Raw genomic sequence first — 22,603 nt, 5'->3', positions numbered from 1 at the left:
GCATTGATGTGGTTTCAGTGTGGCATCTAGTTTTAATGTGTGTTTTAATTATGTTTTTCAAATAGAATAATTATATTCAAATGAGCTTAGATAGAATCCAGTATTTATCAATGTTACTGCTATAACTGAATGTATGTTATTATAAGCAAAAGATATCAGATCATGGCCACGTTTCTAAAGACCATATTGATTAAACAAAGGGTTAAACTCTGTTCACCAGCAAAAACATTAGCATATTGTGTTCTGAACAGATACACAATCGGTCTGAGGCATGAATATTTCCTCAGTGAATTCAATATTCAACATGCTCATAATCCATGGAACAGTGTAATAAGTGGGTTGGTAAGCTATTATAACTGTTACCACATACACTCTGCATGTGTCTAAACAATCCTCAATGACCTACATCCCGTCTTTCTGCACGGCTGACACATTCTTACATTTATTGCAAATAAGTAAGAAAAACAAGAAGCACAGCCTATTACTCATTGGCAATTACATCAAGCAACATTTCTTTAAACAAACCAGAATGAATCCTACTGTTAATGACCTTGGTGCTAAAATCAGTGAACCTTAAGTGCTGAAATTAAGCAATTGTACTGATTGAGGTTATTAATGCAAGTTGTATATCAACTATTAATAGAATACTTATTATGTATGATGACCGGCAGTATATTAAGTAGTTGGAATTAGTTCCACCTTTACCAACTGCAACATTTAAGTTAAAACCATTATGCATTACTAATTGTAAACTTTAAGGATATTTTGATGCTGTTTATTTTGACCTTTTACTTAAGTTACGTTTTGAATGCAGGACTCATACAAAGTGAGTATTAATACACTGTAATATTGGTAAAGTAAAAGATCAGAGTAAATAATTCAATTCTGATTGCATTATAAACGCACATGATTTAAATATGTCCTGTAGCTCCACAGTGGCAGCTTCAAAACTAATGGATCACAAAATAAGTTCCTTGTTTTCAACTATTAACATTGAGGTTAAATCCAAAAGTGTGCTTGCAAATAGTGAAAGAAGAAAAAGCCTGTTTTCAGAATAAATGTTATTCTATTTGCTTCACTAACCATTAAAAAATGAACCAAGGCTATAATGACTGACAGTGAGTGTCCACTTCCACAGGTCAAGGACATGCTGTTGCATGCTATTATTGGACCTCTCAGTAATATGATGTCTGTGTAACATGCATTCAGGGCCAAGTTATAAAAAGAGTTGGGATTACATGATGGAGCAGAGGTGGAGATAGGGATGGAGGGGTGGCGAACAGGGAAAAAATAGAGGGACTAATAACAGAGAGAGACTCTTGCGCGGAGAGACAGAGGACAAAAACGTGACGAGGCAGCCTAAGAGCTGTTATGCAACCGCTGACCTACTAACACATATTTCTAGCAAGGGAGCCGGAGAAACTGGAGCAAAGGGTCCGGCAGCGCACAACACACAGGCAGCGAGAGCCAAGACACAAAAACAGCATCCAGTAGAGCCTCTCACTACACCGCCACTCTGTCGAGCTGCGACAGCAGAAGGAGACGAAAACTTTTCGGCTTTATTGGGAGGTTTCTTCCACACGCGCAAGGAAAAGGAGGAAACGGGAGCGAGACAGCTTTGTGTCGGGGAAGCCGGAATCTTTCTCCCCCTCCAGGACACGGAAAGGTATGTTATGACTGAGCGGAAGGCTGCTTTTTTCCTTTGTCTGTTTCTATCTCCGTATATGTATTTCATTCAGGATAATATTAGGTGTTTCAGCGGTGTGTTGAAGTGAGGACATGATGCTCGTGGCCGGTCATTGTTCACATGGCGACTCTCGTCTCTGCCGTGACTTTGAGACCGCTTTTGTCACGTAAAACACGGCTCTCCCTGCGCCAATGTGCTACTTTGTTGCCGGTTTTGTCGCATTGTTCGCTGTTATTTACACGAAACGTGTAAAATATGTGAGAAAACGTGGTTGGCTGTATCCCACGTTGTGTGCTCAATGTCAAGGCGAGGTTATTTCCTCCACGCTGGTGTTTTCCAGGGAATGGGGGCAGAGCTGGCTGTGTGTTGTCTGGTTAATGCAGACACACAGGGTAGCATACTACAGTGTATTAGCTCTTGCACGTGGCGTGCTGCGGATTGTAGGCTTTATGAATGTCGTTGAAATGTAGGTCACTACATCCCTCTGATCGATTAGATGCTCAATAGTGTTTTTGTCTGTCGACTGATGCAATCACATGTCTGGTTTAAAGCATGGGTAAGCACAAAGGATAGTGCGAATGCCACATTTTGTTAAATGTAGGTGAAACTCATGTCATAGTGGAGGTAGAGAATATAAAAAGAGATTAAATGCACATCTAATGTTTTCAGGGTGGTGTAAATAATATCATTAAAAACACATTTTGGAGTATTAAAGAGATACCACAGGATGAACGAATGCAACCATAATCTACTAAGAATACAATTATATATCTTTTTCATATTTATGTGTCTTTAATTCCCAATATGTGCGGAACATTTTTCGAATTTTTTAGGTGTTCAAGTTCAAAGGGGAAAACAGCCACAAAATGTCTGATTTTAATTCAAAGTGAGTCCTTGGGTGATTCTTTTTTCTTCCCCTTGTCCTCATGAGTTGTGTTAAGTAAAGCACAGAGCAATGCTTTGAGGGAGTTGGAGGGTATGACATAACCAGCACACAGCGGGGAGAAGCAATAAACAGCAGCTCTCTCCCGGGACACACAGGGGCCTGTAATTGATTCCCCTTTACACCATCCTGCTCCTTTTTCCCATCATTCATACCACAGTTAACACCATATGCTTTTTTCTAAAGCATATAGATATTTTAAAAATGCTTTCAACAATGACGTCACGCAGCTGTTCAGTGTCTGCGAGTTATTTTTAACTTTCTCAGTCTGTCTCCTCCAAGAGAAAACTTGGAACATAAAAAAGAAAAGCAGAAGTCAACCAGATTGAATGTTTTCTTTTTTCTTTGCGTGACTGAAATTAGAACAACAAGTGAACATCCAGGATGTGATGTAATGCATGGAAACCCCTGTCTAGTGATGCCGGGCCAGAGTTCTGGTGAGCTCTTAGAGTCTGCCGCTGCCAGCTGGTCTGGTTTCAGAGCCGTCTGCTTTGCTCCGTTCCCAGCCAGCCCTCTGAATGTAGGTCAGACCTGAATCTGGGTGAGGAGACACATGAGGAAACAGGGCACACTGTGGACTCATTCATACAGCCTTAAGTAACCACAGTGACTTGTCCTGTTTGTTAAACTTTAGTGTCTATTCATTAGTTTTAGATAAAAAAGAAACGTACAAAATATGGGTCACATGTCACTAATTGACCAAGTCAGCTTCGAAACACTAACAGACTTTATAAAGGAAGGCATACTTTAATAATGCCCTAGGCGGAATTCAGGTTGCTGAACTCAAATTTGTAAACCTAAACAGATTGAACATATCATAATAAGATCATGTTTTTTTGGAAACATGTGCTTTAATCTGGAAGATCTAGTGGAGGTAAAGTGTATTGCTAATAGGAAGTGTTAAATGGCCCTCAGCGATGGGTCTCACTGACTGACCTGGAAAGTCTGGATTCCTGTCTGCTAGTTTTGTTTCTTGACACAAAAACTCTGTGGCAAAATGGAGGCTCCTGGCTAGGGGCCCCCTCCACGTGTGTGGTGTTGGATCACTTAAAGGATGGAGGAGGGGAAGAGGATGCCAAGCGTTTTACTCACACTTGCCTCAGAGGAGGTCAGAGGTGAGGCATTCCTCCCTAAGCAGCAAGTGCCTGGGAACTACTTCAGACTTGTGTTTTCCACTGCCAGAAAGACCGCAAACAGACGGCTTACAGTGGCCGCAGTTAATCATTGGTTTAAATGGGAAATTAGCCTCTGCAGAAAAAGCCAATTAGACATTGTATCATATCCAGAATCCCCCATTTATTGTGGCTCAAGTATTGGCTTTTGTTCAGAGCACATAGAGGAGGGTAAGCAGGGGAGTGAGCAGGGTATTCACGGCCAGTTAACCTGTAGCTCCGGCTGCGATGTAATATGCACGCGTTACACAAGCTTTGCTCTGCAACAAGAGAAATTCAGAGCACGTACGTTATGAGCAGCCACGGCAGCCCCTCCCCATGCGGTCCTGAGAGATAGCCTGTTATGTGTGAATTTGGCTGCAGAGAAGGGTGTGTGCTCTGACGTCAACGCCATCTCCCTATCTCTCCCTACCGACATCCATCTGCTATTGATTCACATTGTTCTGTGCTGCACAAGGCGTCTTCTGTGAGCAGGGGTTAATGTTGCATGAAGATCACTGGGGCTTCATAATCAGATGACAACTTTGAGTTCGGCTCTTTTATTCCTCCTGCTGCAGATTCTGTATAATTCTTCTGGTTTCCACAAACTGAAGTCACCCCATAGCTCTTGTGCTCCCCCCCACCCCACCCCACACTTCACCTCCCTCTATTTTTAGAGTGCATTCTGTTGCTCCCTTCCTTTCCTCTCCTGGCCTCCCTCCCCACTGACCTATTTTAATGGCGCACCGTCAAAGACAGGAGGAGTGTTTACTGCTTAGCGTCGTTTCTAGGTCAGTGGGACAACGCAGACGTATGCGCGCTTCCTTCCCGCCGCCTTTGTTTCACGCCTCCTCCCTCCCTTGAAAGTCTTTATTAAAATGATTCACGGTTAGCGAGACAGGGAGGGGCTGACCCCACATTTTTCCACATCTGTTGGTGGTTTTGTCCAAATACCTTCCCAAACGGTGTAGCTTTACTCCCGTTCTTTGAGAAAGGGAGACGGTGAAATCGTGGTTTGGCATTGAAAGGTAAATTCAATTTGAAGAGCAGCCTGCAGCAGAGCTAGACTTCCAGTTACAACATAACAGACATGAGTAAATAAATGGTTAATTATTCGGGGCCGAAGTCGAGCTGTTCAAAGGTCTCAATGCGGATTTTATAAATATGAGATTATGTAACAGGATCATTGACTGAGAGGGAAGAAAAGACAGGATTTAAATAATCTTAAGGATGTATTTTATAGTAAATAGCTATGTAGCATTGACTCGATGGTGAGATGTAAGTGGCTTTTCATTAGGGAACAAATATATATATATTACACACATCTGCCATACATATCTGTTTATAGTACACATATCTATATATTATACATATCTGCCATATACATCTGTTATACGTAATATATGCATCTGTCTATACCTCCTCATTCAACAGTGTAAAGTATTTAAATTACTGTACAGTGTATTTAAATAATTTCAATACATATGTATATATTTTACATCTTTACATCCTTAGTGTTGTTATTGTAAATATTCTTCTCTGTTTTTGCACTATTTTATTTATCTTATTTGCACTATATATGTTGAGTTGTTGGAGGAGCATGGGATATAAGATTTTCATTGCCAACATATACGTTGTATATGCTGTGCATATGACCAATAAAACATTGAAACCAATACACTGCAGCGTAGTGAAAGAAGGTCGATGTGAGTCAGTTTTGTTGAAGTCAAGTACCTTTGTTCAACTCTCTTTGGGATAAGGAGTCTGTTTAGCTCTCTTGCCATCACAGCAAAGTTGATATAATTGAAGATGTCGGCAGGGTTTCTTTGTTCAGATCTGCTTTCTCTGCTCACACCATGGCAGATAAAGGACAAATATGGCAGCACACATGGGATTTAGCAGCTGCTTGTTGTTTCATAAACCATGCTTCCAAATTCCTCTGCTACTATATTTGTCCAAATTCAAGTTTGAAGATAAAGCTCTCAACATGAAACACAAAAGTACTGTCGGATGGAATCTGTTATAAGACACTTTAACTGATATATATTATTTTTATTTGACATTTCCCCCATAGTTTCTGTGGTATACTGGATGAAAAAGGTGCAGTGAATGCTTCAAAAATAAAATGCAAATACTTAATACTGCTCCTGTACCAATGGCCATATGCATACTCGTGCTGCTTGTTTTATTTAAATATTCAAAATTCTTTATTTAATTCAAGTTGACAATCTTTAAATGCAGCAGAAGTGAAGAGACTGGTAAATTACAAAACATAACGCAACGTCCATGAAGCCGTAATTGTGCTGCAATGATTCCAGTTTCCAATCCGTGCGTGCTCTGAAATCTGGGAAGTTTACGTAATAAAACAACGAGTGATGATGAAAGTTAATATTTGCGCTAACTCCAGTGCTATGCATGAAAATACAACACTGGAGGAGTCATTGTTACCCAGAGGCCCAGTGACCTGGATCATTTGCCAGTGTGTGTCATAAAAAAACATGTTTTCCTGTTTCCTATGGACTCCCGGGCTCAGTGTAGTGATGTGTTATTAATTACCAGCGCATATCAGCTGTGCAGTGCAGTGCGGCAAGAGAACCAGAATAAACAAAAACAAGTGCAGATCTAGGTATTACGTAACGCCGGACTGTCGTCAACATCCGTCTGTGCTGCGTTTAAACGGCGTGGGTATCGCAAGAGATGTTGTGTGAGCGCGGCTTCCTGCTGTTACGATTTTGACACTGCATAAGGGTGTTCATGCTGCAGCCTGGGGAGTTGTGTAATTTCGCTCAGTGTGATGACTACTTAAGCAACAAAGACATTGCCGGAGTTCTCCTGATGCATTTCTTTAAATCTGTTCCCTCGTGATTCTTTTTATAAAATATAATTTAGAAGCAGAAATGTGCACATAAGTGATTTAATATACCATACTACAATTGCAGTTATATATCATAACGGTTATGATATCTTCGTCCGTTACGCCCCTCCCTCAGCTCTTTATCTGTCAGTCTCTGCAGAGCTGGCTCAGGTCAGTCTTTTTTAGTCCTGTTATGTGACTATGACAGTGCCCCTTCTTACACAATAGCTCTGCAGCAGCCGCACATACAGTATGTCTAATCCCAGCCACAGCAGCCTGAGTATTGATCCCTTACGTGCAAGAGACCCGCACTAAAGCTTTGTACTCCAGTTCATGAGTCTAATTTCACCTGGCTGAAATGTAATTATATGTTACTATGAATTGTGTTTTTACATCCAATCTAATGCTCTCTCTCCCTCTCTCCCCTCCCTCCTTCTCTCTGTTTAATCCAGTGAGTGGTCAGTAAACAGAAGCACTGAACCGGATCCTCAGGGAGCCCCCAAAGTAGACGGACTGACCTACATCCTCTGTAAGGCACTGGGAGCAGCAGCCTGACAGACATCACAGCTCTGCTAAAGATTGAGGAAGATAAAGTCTAAATCAACTCCAACAAGACTCCAAAGACTGAGGAGATCACTGGAACACTGGTTCAATGTCTGAGGTTTTTCTGAAGTTCCACCTCTTTTTAATCTTCCTGGCGAATATGGACACTTGAAAGTTTCGATCTTGAACAATAACAGAAATCAATGAGGCCATCCCTTCAAGGAACACAAATACCTCATCAAGACATTTTTGCAGATCCTGCGACTTAGTCCTCAGTAACGAAGCATTAGTCTCATCTTGTTTTGAATTTCCCCTTTCCCCCTTTTCCCTTTGCTAGAGTTACACTCTGGCCCACAGCTGGGAAAAAATGGAAAGTCTGAGTCTACACCTCCCATCAACAAGCAATAAGAATGCCATGGATGTCGACACTTTTTCCTCCTACAGCGGCAGCGTCCGATCCCCTTCCCCAGAAGCGCGGAGCAGCCGCCAGTCTAAAGGTTCCAAGTCCAATGCGAGTAGCCGCCGCAAGCGAGAGTTCATTTCTGATGAGAAGAAAGATGCTTCCTACTGGGAAAAGCGAAGGAAGAACAATGAAGCTGCCAAGCGCTCAAGGGAAAAGCGGCGCCTCAACGACATGGTGCTGGAGAACCGCGTCATGGCGCTGAACGAGGAGAACTGCCGCATAAAGACTGAGCTCCTTCAACTCAAGCTGCGCTTCGGCCTCATCAGCACGGCGTCCTACATGGAGAAAAGTCAGCAGATCGCCAACAGCGCTGCTTGTGTCAACAGTAGTAGTGGGAGCAACAACGGCACCCCCAACCCGTACCTCTCAAGCAGCGGCTACTCCAGCGCATCCCAGGTGATGCTGAACTCGGACTCGTCTGAAACCGAACAGTCGGGCCGTGGCGAGCGCCACAACACGCTCCACCAGTACTCTCCACGTGGCTCCATTTCTGACATGTCCGACGACTCCTCCAGAGACAGCCCAGAACCAATGGGCTTCAACATAAAGACGGAGCCCGCAATTATGGAGATGGCCGGACTGGAAAGCAAGGCGATACAGAATGGAGCTTACCACGGCAACCCTGCTGCTGTGGTTTCTCCTCACCAGCAGAGCGCCACATTGGCTGAAAGTGCCATGGACTACCAGCACCACCACCAGCAGCAGCAGCAGCAGCAGCAGTGCCACATAAAGGCCCCTAGTCCAGCTCCTCAGGCCACCTCCGCGCAGAGGAGTGTCATCCTGTACCGCTCCAGCAGCGGCTGTTACCCCATGGATACCCAGCGGGCCGAAGAGCAGCAGAGCAGGCCCCAGCAGCACTCCACCTCCAAGTTCTCAGACATCACCGAGGTCGCTGAGAAGCTGGAGAGGACAAAGACCATGGATTCGCCTCAGTACGATTACACCGAAGGTCATGCTGAGTCCACAGAGCATGTACAGCAGAAGTACGACCCCACCACGCAGCAGCGGGAGAGCCACCATCACTACAGCTACCAGGGGCAGGAGGGCGGTCTGCAGCAAAGCCAACAGAACCCCTTTGCCCCTGATCTGACCCGAAACACGGAGGAGGGCGAGTCCTCCTTCCCACAGCATAATGGCTACCTCAACACACTGGACGAAGAGCCCCCGGTTCTCACGTACGAGGGAGGCCCTCGAGCAGGTGGCTTCTACCAGGGGAACTCCTCCACTAAAGACACATCATCCAGTGACGGGGACCCTCGCAGCTCTGACAAGGAGGCGTCAACAGACGACGAGTCTCCCTCCTCGTCCTCCTCAGACATCAGCAGCTACCATCAGAAGGAGGCGGGACATGCAGGCTCACACAGCGAGCTCCAAGCCGAGGTCAAAGGCACCGCCCTGCCCCACAAGCTCCGCCTCAAGTACAGAGCCTTGTCCAACGGGGCGGCGGGGCTGCAGATGGAGGGAACCGTCAACATGTCCCTATCCCCTTCTCCCACTTTGCCTCAACACCCCTACTTAGCTCTGCCCAGCAACCCTCACAGCTCCCAGATGAACGGCGAGAGCAAAGAGGCGGACAATGTCAATGATTGTGCGGGACAGATCAACCCTCTGAATGAGGGAGAGGAGGCTAAAAAGGAGGGAGGGGAAAAGGGATCAAGTAGCAGAAGTGGGCCCAATAAGAGGCAAGAGTAAGGACACATAGGATCTTTTTTTCTGACACGTCTTTGTCGTCTTCAACAGACAATACCACAACAACTAACATCGCCACCCTAAGACATGGAGAAGAAGAGTCGGTGATCTGCGCGAGGTGCAGTTAGGATGTGATATCACAAAGTTTCACTGTGTCGCTGTTCCTCTTCCCTTTAATCTCCCCTACCTGTTCGTCTCATTTGGTAGATCACTTAATCAGGAAGGCAACCCTCCAGAGCTGGAGTCTGGGGTATTTCCCTTACGGAAAACTCAAACGTCATCCATTTTTGTAAACTGCCCTGGTGGCTGGCCAGCGTTAATTGTGGCATTATGGGAACAATCCTCTGACCAAAGAATACGCATCCCTCCTTTAGCATCTCCCTATTCGGCAAAAAGTTGCCTCCCTCTGCACACACACCTGTACTATTTGAGCCTCCACTGTCTGACCACATTCACACACAAGTCCCCTTCACTTCTGAAGCACTTAGATTGTATATGACTGTGACATACATTTGCATAAATGGAAAATATATTTTAAGAAGAAAAATGTGGCAGAAAACAACAAAAAATAAAGCAGTGTGAAGTCGTAGACTGAAAAGTGTTTTTTTCTTTCTTGATGAGACACCTTGTACAGTCGCTTTTTGTCTAGAAAATGCCTCAAAGATTTTTTTTTTACATGAGCCGCAAGTTGTATAGAAAAAGAAGAAAATAAAAAAATAAGGTACAATTTTTTTTAAATTGATGGATCAGATCGGGTGAGCTGTTGAAATAGTCAAGGCCATTTATCTAACGCATATCAGTCAAGGCTATGCAGTCACACTTTGCTGTTTGCAAAACCTGACAAGCACAAGGCAAGCCATCTGCCAGCCGCTCAATACATCGTCATTTCCAGACAAATATGGTCTGCCTAATAAACGAAATGGCTCTCCCATCGAAAAAACCAGCAAAGCTGCTCTCTCTTCATAAGGTGCCTCTTTATTGTGTTGTCCCTCGTCCCTACTTTGGCCGACGTCTTTACGAGCCCACTCCCCCCCGCACTGAGTCGTTTTAGCTACCGTAGATCAGTCTGTACACGTTTAACTGTTTCCCTTCCTGGTGCCTGCCTCTGGCCACTGTGTATAAATGTAAAGTTGTCTCTCAATCTCTTGTATACTGCTGTTATTATTTTATTATTATTTTATTAATATTGTTTTTCTATTATATTCCGTTATTATTTTGGGCTTGATTATTACGTGTGTTTTTCTGTCATCCTGTTGTGTCATTTTGCTCTATGCTCTTTCTGCTTGTGCTGTGTATTTACCCATATTCCCCTTTGCCCCAGTTACCATTTGTACTCTGTGTTACCGTATAACCTTTGTTGTTTCCGAAAGAAATGGATAAAAAAAATGAAAAATTGAATAAGGCTTGTCCAGAAGTGATTATGTATTGTTATACTTCATGTGGATATGCAAAAATGGTTACGAAAACACTCATTTTACATTGTGAAAGATTGAAAATGGAGAAAAAATTAAAGGTTGTTAAATTAATGTATGTCTCTTTGAGTCCCTATAATGAATGGTGAAGGATATATACACACACACACACACACACACACACTTTTTCTAACAGAAGACCAACTAGTTGATTAACAGTTCACAGACAGAAACATCCCAGTCTGCCAGTGCAGCTCATTGTGAGCCGACGCAGTAAACTTCCCCTCATCACTTCATGTCGCCCACTGACACACACTCGCTGAGATGAAACACACTCAGACTGTGCGGGGCCGCAGTACAGGAGGGAAATTGTTCTCTAAACTTAACCTCCGTCTGAATATTCATGTAATATATTTATACTGACAGTCACAACATCCACATGACTGCAATAACAGCCACAGAGTACACTTCATAATTCATAAACAGCCTGCAGTCTGCACACAAGTGTATATTCAGTGGCTAACATATTCACAACATTTCATGAAAACTGTCAAGGTCAACCAGTTATCTTAGTTAAAAATGAATGAAAAGAATATAGCAATTATGTACATGTATCACATTACAGTAAATACTATTTTTGGGGGGACTAAATACCTGCAATTATGTTTTATGTTTGACTATTTGTGCTTTCACAAAATATTGACAAAACATTATTTGACGAGCAATCATTATTAATGTGTAAACAAATAAGTGGGTAAAGGCAAATAATTGAATAGTCTTGTAGGTTCAGAAAATTAAATCAATTTATTGCTTTATAGCAAGGAAAATACAACACTAATGCCATATTACAATATTCAAAATCATATATTACCTCATGATTTGGCAGAGTTAAAATGACTTATTTGACTAAATGTTGTCTAGCATACAGAAAAACTACTTGGATTGATGAACCCTAACCCTGCATTAAAAGCCTCATCCAAGCCCAAAACGATTATTAAGTAAAATATTACTCCATAATTAATACAATTTGAGCTTTTAATTTAGCTTGAAAGATTGTTAGGTATGGATGTAATTAAAATCATCAGGAAGTGGACTCAAACACTATACAGAGCAGCATACAGAACTGGCTCCTTTAACAGTGGGTTACTGAGTGAGAAGCTCAAGCCTGTAAAACCACTCACTAATAAGCAGTGTAACGTCAACCAGCACATTAGCATCGCTACATATTCGGCTTTCTGCTTCTGATGTAAGTCCAGAAATGAGCCAACGCTTTCACAGATGTGCTTGAGCTGGACAAAAGCAGGGAGAAGAATCACAGGACGAGCACAAACAAGTTACATAACATTCTTAGGAGAAATGTGCGTCAGACTGCGCGAGTGGCAGCCCCCGTCTGACCCTGCCCTTAGAGGAGCTAATGGGAACAACAAGTTGGCATGGTGCTGAGCGTGATGCTGGCGAGGGTTACACAAGAGCAATTACAGGAATGAGAGCCTGTAATACTAGCACATAGGTGTTGCAATTTCAAGGAAACAGCCATATTTCCTGAGAATCACAGGCCGGCAAGATCAGGTTTGAAAATGTCAACAAAGGCGGGAGGACATGTTTTCAGTCTCAGAGTTCATCACCTTATGTGACGCAATCCACTTTCCCAGCAGATGAACCAGCTGAGTTTAGTTTGACGTATGAAACTCCTGTTTTCTACCACCAGCCAGCTATAACAAGGTGACATTCTTGAGAAAAACCGCAGTGCTTTGTAGTGCACTCTCCTTTCCCCATGCTCCCTCCTACGCCCCCCCCCCCTCCCCCATGCCTTCCCTCCTCGCGTTGTTCTTGTACTCAACCCTTTTTCTCCCCCCCACCCATCTTTGAGCTGTAAAAGCAGCTTTGTGTTTTGCGGAGGATTGTGCAAACGGGCCAGGAGAGTAAAAGTAGGTCACTGAGGAGAGGATGGAGGAGAGGGTGAGGAAAGAAGAGGGGTGAAGAAGGAGAGAGGGGTTATTCAGAGTGAAGGACTGACAGAGGGAGGGAGGGGACGTTACGTCACATGCATCTACCGTGTAAACTTGAACAAACTACGCATAAAGAAGCTCTCTCTTGTTGCTGCCTTAGGGACACACACACACACACACACACACACACACACACACACACACACACACACACACACATACACACACACACACACACACACACACACACACACACACACACACACACACACTCTCTCTCACACACACACACACACACACACACACACACACACACACACACACACACACACACACACACACACACACACACACACACACACACACACTTGGGTTTTGCCGATGTATCAGTTTGCATTAGGCTGATATTTATAAAAAATGACTTGCATAGTGATTATTGCCTCAGAGGTAATAGGATTATCTCCATGACATTAGTTTTATCATCAATATAACTTTTCCTGGTGACCTCATATGAGAAACTGAAGCCTATTGTTGTTCATTGAATTACTGGAATATAAGTGGGGACATTTGCGGTTTTGAGAAAACTATGCTTTAATATAATTTGATGAGTGGTGTAATGTAACTAAGTACATTTACTCAAGTTCTGTACTTCTGTATTTTCACATTAGGCTTTATACTTCTTACTCCTCTACATTTATTTTACATATTTAGTTACTAATTACTTAACAGGTTTATAAATCAACACACATTATAATACATCATTATAGGCAAAGCTAAGTCAAAAAAAGCCCTGCTCTGAAAAATCTGAAACGCTGACGTTAATTGAGTGTTTTACATCAACACATTTCACATATCTGTATTAGGTGAGTTGAAAGCAATAATTTTAAGTTGAACCTAATAGCATTGCTTTCAACTTACCTAATACAGTTAGGTTGTAGTTTATCAAAAGCGACATTGAAGTGATGTACACACATTAATGTACAAATCATTTTAGTTAAATAACGAAAAAATATCTGGTGCTTAAAATGGTATTCTGCATAATGAGTACTTTCAGTACTTACACTTTTAACGCTAATAGGCTACTTGGTATTTGACGTCTGCTCGGTACAGTATAACAATAATACTTTTTACTGAAGTACAATTTTGAATACAGGATTTTTACTTAGTATTTCTACACTGTTTTTTGTGCAAGTACTTCTGCCACGTCTGGATGAATGTCACATACACAGCAGTGCCTCATTACAGATGACAAAACCGTGGACATTTTAGTTCGACTTACTTTGGAATTTTGTGTTGTTGTTTGGCAACACATCCTCAGCCACCTGTGTGTGTGTGTGTGTGTGTGTGTGTGTGTGTGTGTGTGTGTGTGTGTGTGTGTGTGTGTGTGTGTGTGTGTGTGTGTGTGTGTGTGTGTGTGTGTGTGTGTGTGCGTGTGTGTGTGTTAGAGAGGGGGGGTGCTGGCCTTGCGCTGCCTGCGGTGATCAACAGCCCAAGCAGGTTATGTAACCAGGATGCTGCAGTATGTAGGTCAGCAGCACAGGGAGAGGTAGGGATGGGCTGAGGAGCAGGAGGAGGAGGACGGAGCTGGGGGAGTGTGTTCGCCTGTGTGTTGGTACATATGAGTCTGTGTGTTCACATGGCGAATGTACATGTTACATTGTGCCGAGCAGGTGTCAAATACCATAACACCAGACTCAAAACGACAGGCGGAGAGGGAGCAATCATCAGGAGCCCGACGGTGTGGAAACTCATTGTGCAACTAACGGACCCATGTCTCTTTAACCATTAACTACATGTTTGTCTTTCACAATCCACTCATAAAGTTTCAAATCACAAGGTTTCGCATCATCTAATGTAAACAAACTCTGGAAGTGGAAAGATTTCACATCACATCAAATAAAATTAAATAATAAAACATGCGCTGAGAGGCAAATAAAAGTCTGGATTTGACGAGGAGAGACATGTTAGAACCATCAGGATTAAAATATGACCCTAATATTTGAAACCGGTCTGAGGCATATGAGTCATGCTCACCGTGAGGTTCTCTAGTTAAGGAAGAAATAACTCTGTAATCAATTATTAAACACTTTGCAGCGTCAAGGGTGCTAATGTAGAGTTTCAAGTTCCCTCAGTTAAGTTTATTAGGGCTATTAATAACCTTGAAGCTGCCCAGGCTCAAAAGAAGTTTGGCACAAAAAATAGAAAATTGTATAGCACTCTTTTTGAACACCTGAAGGCGAGAGTGAGATGACAGGATTAATTGTTTAAAAAAGAGTGCCTTGGAGTTTTCTTGTATGAATAAACCTTTTTTGCTTCTTGAATTTCATTTTTAATTTCCTGTGATGCTTTAATTTTGAATAAGTGCATCACCGTCTGTGTCTTTCCTCACTGAATTTGTGATTTAATCCATCATTTCCTATGATGATTGTTGCTTTAATTAGATTAACTGGATCACCTTCTGTCTCTTTCCTCACTGAATTTGTGATTTCAAGGCTGCATTAGCATGTTTTGGCGGTATACAATTAAAATACCATCAAATTTTCGCAGTACATGTTACATTATAGGTTGTGATATCTAAAGGTTAGATAACACAGATTATTAACATGTTATTTAAAACCACTGTAAATGGGTCTCAGATTTGGTACACGCCTGCCTGAAAGAGAAAAGTGACGCCTCTGCTGAACATGCTGGGTTGGCAGCCGTTCAGGAGAGAGTTATGTTGCCTGCCCTGACCCATCCAATCCTCCCTGCCTCTGTCCTGCACTGAGAGAAAAAATAGGTCAGGTTATTTGTGTGTGTGAGTGTGTGTGCACTGTTTCCAAGGTGTGTATAGGATGTATGGACAGATAAACTAAAACAACTTAGAACACACCATAAAGATAGGTTTATGTCACAACTTAAAAAATAAGCCGCAAGAAAGCTGTGCACTTTGGTAATAAAAGTAGGCCACTAGGAATTACTGTGTGCGCATGCGTGCGAGAGAGATGATTCAGCTTCATGTTATGTAATGCTGAACCACCCCTGGGTCCTGTTACCATATCATGTGCCCTTGTGCTACAGGAAGTAGCCTGTTGGCGTACTTGTGTGCGTGTGTTTGTGTGAGAGAGTGAAAGGCTCTGGGCATATGACGTAACCATCCAACATTTGACTGTCGAATTTATTTAAGGGTGTAAGTATTTATTTTACATATATGAAAAGTTAGATTTGAGTTTAAATGTACTAAAACGTGGATTCACTTTGCCAGAAAAGGATGAACTTGTCCTCTATGAGCAGTCATTTTTTCTAACACAATTCTGTGCTTTTCCATCTCAGTCACGTGGTACAAAAGTTACTTCCACTTTAAGGCAAACACACTTTTTTCAGAACATCTCTAAATATTAACAGGAGGATCTTTATTGCATTGAACTCAGCATATTTGATCCAATATCCAATCCTCAATTCTCTCAGAGTTTAAACACAATATTGGGAGATACTCTTATTAAGTGCCTTGCCGAGAGTTATATGACAAGATGTATACATCGCCTAAGCTACATTTGAAGGTACGGCCAGCAGTAAGTTAGCTTAGCTTATCATTAAGACAATAGGAAGTCACTGCACCTAGACAAAATGTAGTCCATCACACAACACTCCATAAAACCAAAATTGTTCTTTTGGGAGAACTCACAAAAAGATTGGGAAGCTCCTGCAGCAGCTAGACCTGTATAATCAAGACCAAAACACCCTGTGTGATTCTCAAAGCAGACACGAGGGATAAAGTACACCCCAATTGCACTGCCAGGAAAATAGCATCTTGTTATGCATTTATTTAAAGTCTAGATAATATGTAGTGTCCAATTCACAAAGATCAGCACCCATGACCACACACAACACAGTGATATTACAAGCTTCTCCAGAGAGGTGGTAATTCAAGAGCATTTTAAAAAGGGCCATGTCCAGCATTGCCAGCATATTAAATCCTAAATAGTATGCTTTCGTTTTCTCTTTCACATGTCGGAAGTTGAAGAATGCCTGCCCCCCGCACCTTTTATGTCAGGAACTGTAACTGCAGGCTGATTTTTTCTTTTTTCTTTTGCTAAAGAACACAGAGTTAGATACAGTTAGCTAAGCTAAATGTTTCCCCCTGTTCTGTAGCTAAGCTATGCTATGCTAAGCCAGCTGGCTGCTAGCCCAAGCTTATATTACATATTTACAGCACAGTCATGAAAGTGGTTTAGATTATTATTTGACGTTTTTTTTAAATAAGAAATCTACTTCTCATTAGAAACCTCAACAAAACAGTACGTGTATTTTTTGTACATTGAGTGTCTTTTTTAGTGCTTTTTCCACTAGGCTGAGCTTTCTAGAAAACGTGACTTCTTACTCAAATGAAGGAACAGCTTCATGCTATGTGTTCATGAAAACTGATTCAGTCCAGACTAGTTTCTCACGTAGCTGTGAGGGAACTCTGACTCAGGTGCTATGCTATGTCTCCCTTTATATCTGCTAATAATGATTCAGTTGTTGATCTGCACAATACAAACAGCCTAATGACATCAGAGGAACACTCATAGCTGTTGAGCGCATTAACTCAAGAAAACACAGTGACAAATCCAAGCTGCCACGTTGTTCCATGACTATTTTAACTGGAACATCTCTATGAAATAGGTTTTTTCTACTAAAACATATTCATTATCATCAAACCTCTTTAATCTAGATCAGAATTAATCATTAACATAAAAAAATTACCTTAAAGCTGGCAATATGTGTGAACATATTTGGCTTATGCCACTATATTTTATGCTAATTTAGCTTGCTTTTTTATTTCTTTTTATCATTATATCAATCAAGAAGGACACTCTTGGACTTTGATGACTCAATTAAAGGGTTGCATGTTTTCAGTTTGAAATAAATTACCAGGCAGTGCTGTTATAAGCATTTGGACCTTCCCTCAACACCCTGAACGTAATGCTGACCTCAAACCTCCCAGTGTTAAAATGTATCAAATTATGACTAAAAATAGTACAGGATATTTATGTTTGAGTGCAGCCGAACAAAAACAATAATCTAACATGGGAGAGAAGGTAAGACACTTCAGCAATCTGGGTTTGCCAAACAATTCTCTCCCAAAGTTATCCTCGTTTGTATAAGTATTACTATCCGTTCACCTCGCTGCTCTGGGTCTATTTGGTTCACTAAGGGTTAAGAAAGGATATCTTCAGGGCGATGTATGGAAAGGACAAAGATTACAGAGATGTACATGTTGGAATGCGAGTATTGTATAAGACAGACTTGCCTATTCTTTAACCAAGAAATGTACGTCATGTTTTGCGTCACATACAGAAAAACAGCTGGTACTGTGCTGCTACATAAAGATTAATACCCAGTCTGCATTTTCCATGTAAGGCAACATTATTAAAGCTCCAGCCTGACAGACAAACAACATGTTGAAGCTGTGGTGAGTGAAGTAACCTGCAGGCCTCCGTGGTGGTTATTAAGTGGATTAACCCCTTTAGATTAGTCTCAGCCATTTCTCCCATCTGTCTACTGTTACACCACAGATCTGCCACTGTACAACCACAGGACACACACAACACACACACACACACACACACACACACGCGTGTGTGTGTGTGTGTGTGTGTGTGTGTTTGTGTGTTCGCTCAAAGATTGAATGTTGAGTATGTGAGAAGCAAATCTCCCACTGGCATACGGTAGGAATACAGTACAGTGCGTACTGTACGGACTGTACTGTGGCCTCTGCCTCACATGCAAGGAAACGCGCACACATACACTAATATGTGATTAGTCGTTGGTTATTATTCTCAGTTCAGTGAACAGTACACATGCGACACATGTTGAACAAATGCACGTTCCTCATTTAAAACAGATTTAGACTATGAGTATATGTGTGTCTTTTTGTAGTTGTTTTGTGTCTCTTTGTAAATTTGTTTCTTTTTGGAGTAATTTTGTGACTTTTTGTTGTTGTTTTTGCGTCTCGGTGCAGTTTTATTTGTTTCTCTTTATAGTAATTATGTGTCTCTTTGTCATTGATGGGTCTTTTGTAGACATTTTGTGACCCTTTGTAACCGTTAGATTGACTTCCATAGGATTTTAAAAGTTTGATAAATAGTATTTTTTCAAATGAATTAAGCTCATTTTTATACAGGCCTTGTGAAAAAAGTTACAAAGAGATGCATTTTTTGTTTAATAAAAACCACAGAGGACAAGAGTACACAATGTCCTGGTGATTGGCAATCTCTTGATCAGCAGCAGAGTAAACGTTACACCCTCACCTGAAATGTATTTTAGTGCCCCGTGCACAGATTTAATTTCACCAATATGTGGAACCACAGCAACATGCTCAATTCATGCTGCCATGCTCTCTGAAATGTGTTAAAAGTCATCCTTCTACAAAGCCATTATATTTCCCTGCTGATAGAAAATAAGTATGATAATCTGTTGTCATGTTTAAACAGATCTACACATCTTAGGTTGATTAAATAACCCAAAAATGCTCTTCTTACTGTTTGGCTGACTCTCCAGACAGATACGTGTTGTTCTCGAATACTCACCAAACATTTAACATAATAAAATAATCATTGCTATTTCCTTTGAAAGTGAACCGTGGTCGTATAAAATAAATATATATATAAATCTACACAGTATTATTATATATTATTATAGGTTAAGCTACCCGGTATTGTATAAAGCAATTCAAATAAACCTGCCATTACCAAGTACATCATTGAAGTCATGAGCACATTAATGCATCAATAATTAAAAATATATATCCGTTTAGATGTACCTTTGTGCACAACAAGCTCTTTTACTTTTGATACTTATAGTATAGTGTATAGAGTATATTTTGATGCTAATACTTTTATACTTTGATTTAAGTAACATTCTTAATGCAGAACTTCACTTGTCACTGAGTATTTTTAACTTTAGTATGGCTTTTTTACATAAATAAATGATCTGATTGTTCCTCACCTCTGTTTTTATGTTATCTGGAAAGTCTGCAGACTGTCAGTCACATGCAAACATCAAAGTATGAGCGATTATTAAACCAAACTACTGATGACTTGGTTTTGGCCTAAGGGCTTATTCCTGCCATTAAAAAGAACAACCGCTCCAGGAAAAACAAACCATGTAAAATTCATTTCAGCAGCTCCAAATAAAACCTTGAGTCAAACCGGGACGAAGCCGGACTAATTTATATTGGGATTCCACATGATACCAGTTGACTGAATGTTGGTCCGGCGAAAGCCAAGAAAGCGGCCTGATCTGACCTCTCACACACTGCAAGTCATTAAAAGAGTCAATTAGCCACAAGGCTCCGGGGCAGAGGAGGACATCAAGAAACCACAATTGAGGAAAAAAATGCTCTGCATTAGCGTCAGGGGAAAACACATGGATGCCTTTAATGCAATATCAGCAGTCAGCTGAGGATAAATAGAGCATGTGACTCTTAGACATCCTGCGCAGGTGGTGTCTGTCAAAACTAATAGGGTTCACCAAACACATATGGACCAGGGGTATGTTTTCCATCTGGTGCATTCCCTTTAAAGGGAGGCTACCTTCTTCACCCTGCACAAGAATAAGAAAGACAAGAGTTACTTTAACAACAAGCGTGTCATATCCTCATTCTCAGCATTGACGGTAAGCTCTTTGAGTTGCACTGAACAGAGTCCAGGACCTCACAGAAAAGCTTTACCCTGAGGCACAGGCCGGGTTCAGAGCAGGAAGATCTACTAGATAAATGATCTTCTGTCAGAGGCAGCTGCAGAGAGCAGAGGAAACCACTTTACATGGCCTTCATTGACCTTATGAAAGCTTTTTCCGTCTCAAGTACGAGCATTCCCTTCCTGATTGTTCGAACGGATACATTGGCCCCCAGAACTCATCTGCATCCTCCAGTCACACTAAACCATCATACTAGGGACCATCAAGTTTGTTTGGCGCCCACTTTCTAAGATATATTCTTTTCTCTCTTCCTGCATCAAGCCTTTAAATGACCAACAGAGGGAGTCTATCCACACACAAGGACAGACGGTAACTTATTCAACCTTGTACAAATGAAGTCTAACAATTCCTGCCCCTCGACTTGGGAAATAATTATTCTTTTGGGAAAGTGGACAGCTAGAGTTTTGGACAAAGGCAAACTTGAACAGTCCACATGAAGACACAGGTGAAGAGGGCCTTTGTGGTCTGCCCACTTCTGTATGGTGGTTTAGCCCAATACTCACATCAAGAGCGGAGGGTAAACAGTTCATCTGTGCTGCCTGAAGCGTATACTGGGCATAACTTTGAGGGACATGATTACACACACAGCTGTCCTGCAGAGGTCAAAGCTTCCCAGGAGGTATTTCTTGTGAGGCAACGACATCAGGTTGGTTGGGCCATGTCTTGCAGATGGACGAATCCCAAGACATTCATTAGAGGGAAATATCATCCGGCAAGAGGCAGACCGGCTGCCCATAGATACACTTTAAGGAAGGCTCTAAGCAATGCCTTTAATATCAACCCCATCACCTTAAAGGATCAGGCCAGACGTCAATGGCAGAAGGCAATCGTGCAAACATGAGGCACAGAAAGCAAAGAGGAATCACAGCAACAGGACACCATCTACAGCTGCGGCCAAGTCTCTCTCTATGGTTAAAAACTATAGACTGTCTGTCGAGACTGCAATGACAACAACAAAAAACATTTCCTGGAGCCTTGCCTTAACCTACCTTTGACCGTAAACCAAAGCTTCACCTTGAAATAATTAGTAATGCAACATCCGAATACGGGGCTTTTCTAAAGATGTATCCCCCCTCCAACTGTCATTCAAGGTTAAAGCGAGTCGGGGTTCAGAATATGGAAATTAGAGCTCCGACAACATATAGCAAAACCGGCCAGACAGGTCACAACCTCCACACACACACACACACACACACACACACACACACACACACATCTGTCACCGTGACCTCTGACCTTCCACTTTGTTTAATGATTCATCAGGGTGCAAAGGCGGGAGAACGACCCCGTTGAACCAACTCTTCTCTTTTTGCTCTTTTCAATACATTTCTACAGATCTTTAATCATTTAACTTTCCTTTTCTTCCATTTTAAATGTTGAAAAATTGAATTCTTATAGTTTGTCTGAACTGCAAGGAATAATCCACAGACTGTATGGCCCTTTAATACAAACTGTTGTAACCCTGAATGACTTTAATGCTGTTGAGTGCAATGTTTTTACCCAAAAGTTATTATTCTTGGCCATGGCTCTCTAGTAAAACAGATCATATAGCTCAATAGGCCTATCTAGTTAGATAAAGGCTAAAAAAAACATGATTATAAATAGACAATATGATTATGTTTCTTTGTTGGATTCACATCTCAATCTGAGTTTTCCATCTGTTGAGACAACATTGTTTCCATGCAGACTTTATCTGAACATGATGAAGGTCACCCCTGAGAGCACTGCATATTTGACTGAAGGACAAACACTTTGTTTATCTTTGGACTTCAGTCGGTGAGCAAAGCGAGACCAAGCAATTTAAAGAATTTGAGTGTGTCTCCCCCTGGTGGTCGGACACAGCCATTATGAGGAGCTTTGCTCAGCTCCGCCGTGAGCAGAGATGCAGAAACTCAAGATCTGCACAGATATAACAGTCCCTCTGAGGCGCACTGCCTTTGCACAATCTGCATTTTCACTTACGGCCATCAAACACCGGAATAATCTTCCAGCTGAGCTTAAAACCTGCACTGACTTTCACTCTTTCTCTTATGGTGCAAACAAATAGATATTAAGCAACCAGTCCAGCCAACATTAATTACACCGTAATCTGAGTTTTTCAATTTGAATTGTATCGTTATATATTATATTTTAACTGTACTATGTAGTATTTTATTGACCTGTACTTTAGTCTCGTTTTAAACAGTTTGT

The 22,603-nt window shown here is 41.7% G+C and overlaps 1 protein-coding gene across 1 annotated transcript; it reads left to right on the top strand.

Annotated features, from left to right (window-relative positions):
• The first annotated feature begins 1,262 nt into the window (after positions 1–1,262).
• nfil3-5 (nuclear factor, interleukin 3 regulated, member 5) lies at positions 1,263–10,856 on the top strand. The gene is made up of 2 exons (XM_063883996.1): positions 1,263–1,666; positions 7,088–10,856. The coding sequence occupies exon 2, from the start codon at positions 7,546–7,548 to the stop codon at positions 9,331–9,333; it is 1,788 nt and encodes a 595-aa protein (XP_063740066.1). The 5' UTR covers positions 1,263–1,666; positions 7,088–7,545; the 3' UTR covers positions 9,334–10,856.
• The last annotated feature ends 11,747 nt before the right edge of the window (positions 10,857–22,603 follow it).

Source organism: Eleginops maclovinus, chromosome 5 (genome assembly GCF_036324505.1).
Source record: "Eleginops maclovinus isolate JMC-PN-2008 ecotype Puerto Natales chromosome 5, JC_Emac_rtc_rv5, whole genome shotgun sequence".
NCBI lineage: Eukaryota > Metazoa > Chordata > Actinopteri > Perciformes > Eleginopidae > Eleginops > Eleginops maclovinus.
The sequence above is the reverse complement of the archived record's forward strand: the minus strand, read 5'-3'. Positions and strand labels throughout refer to the sequence as shown.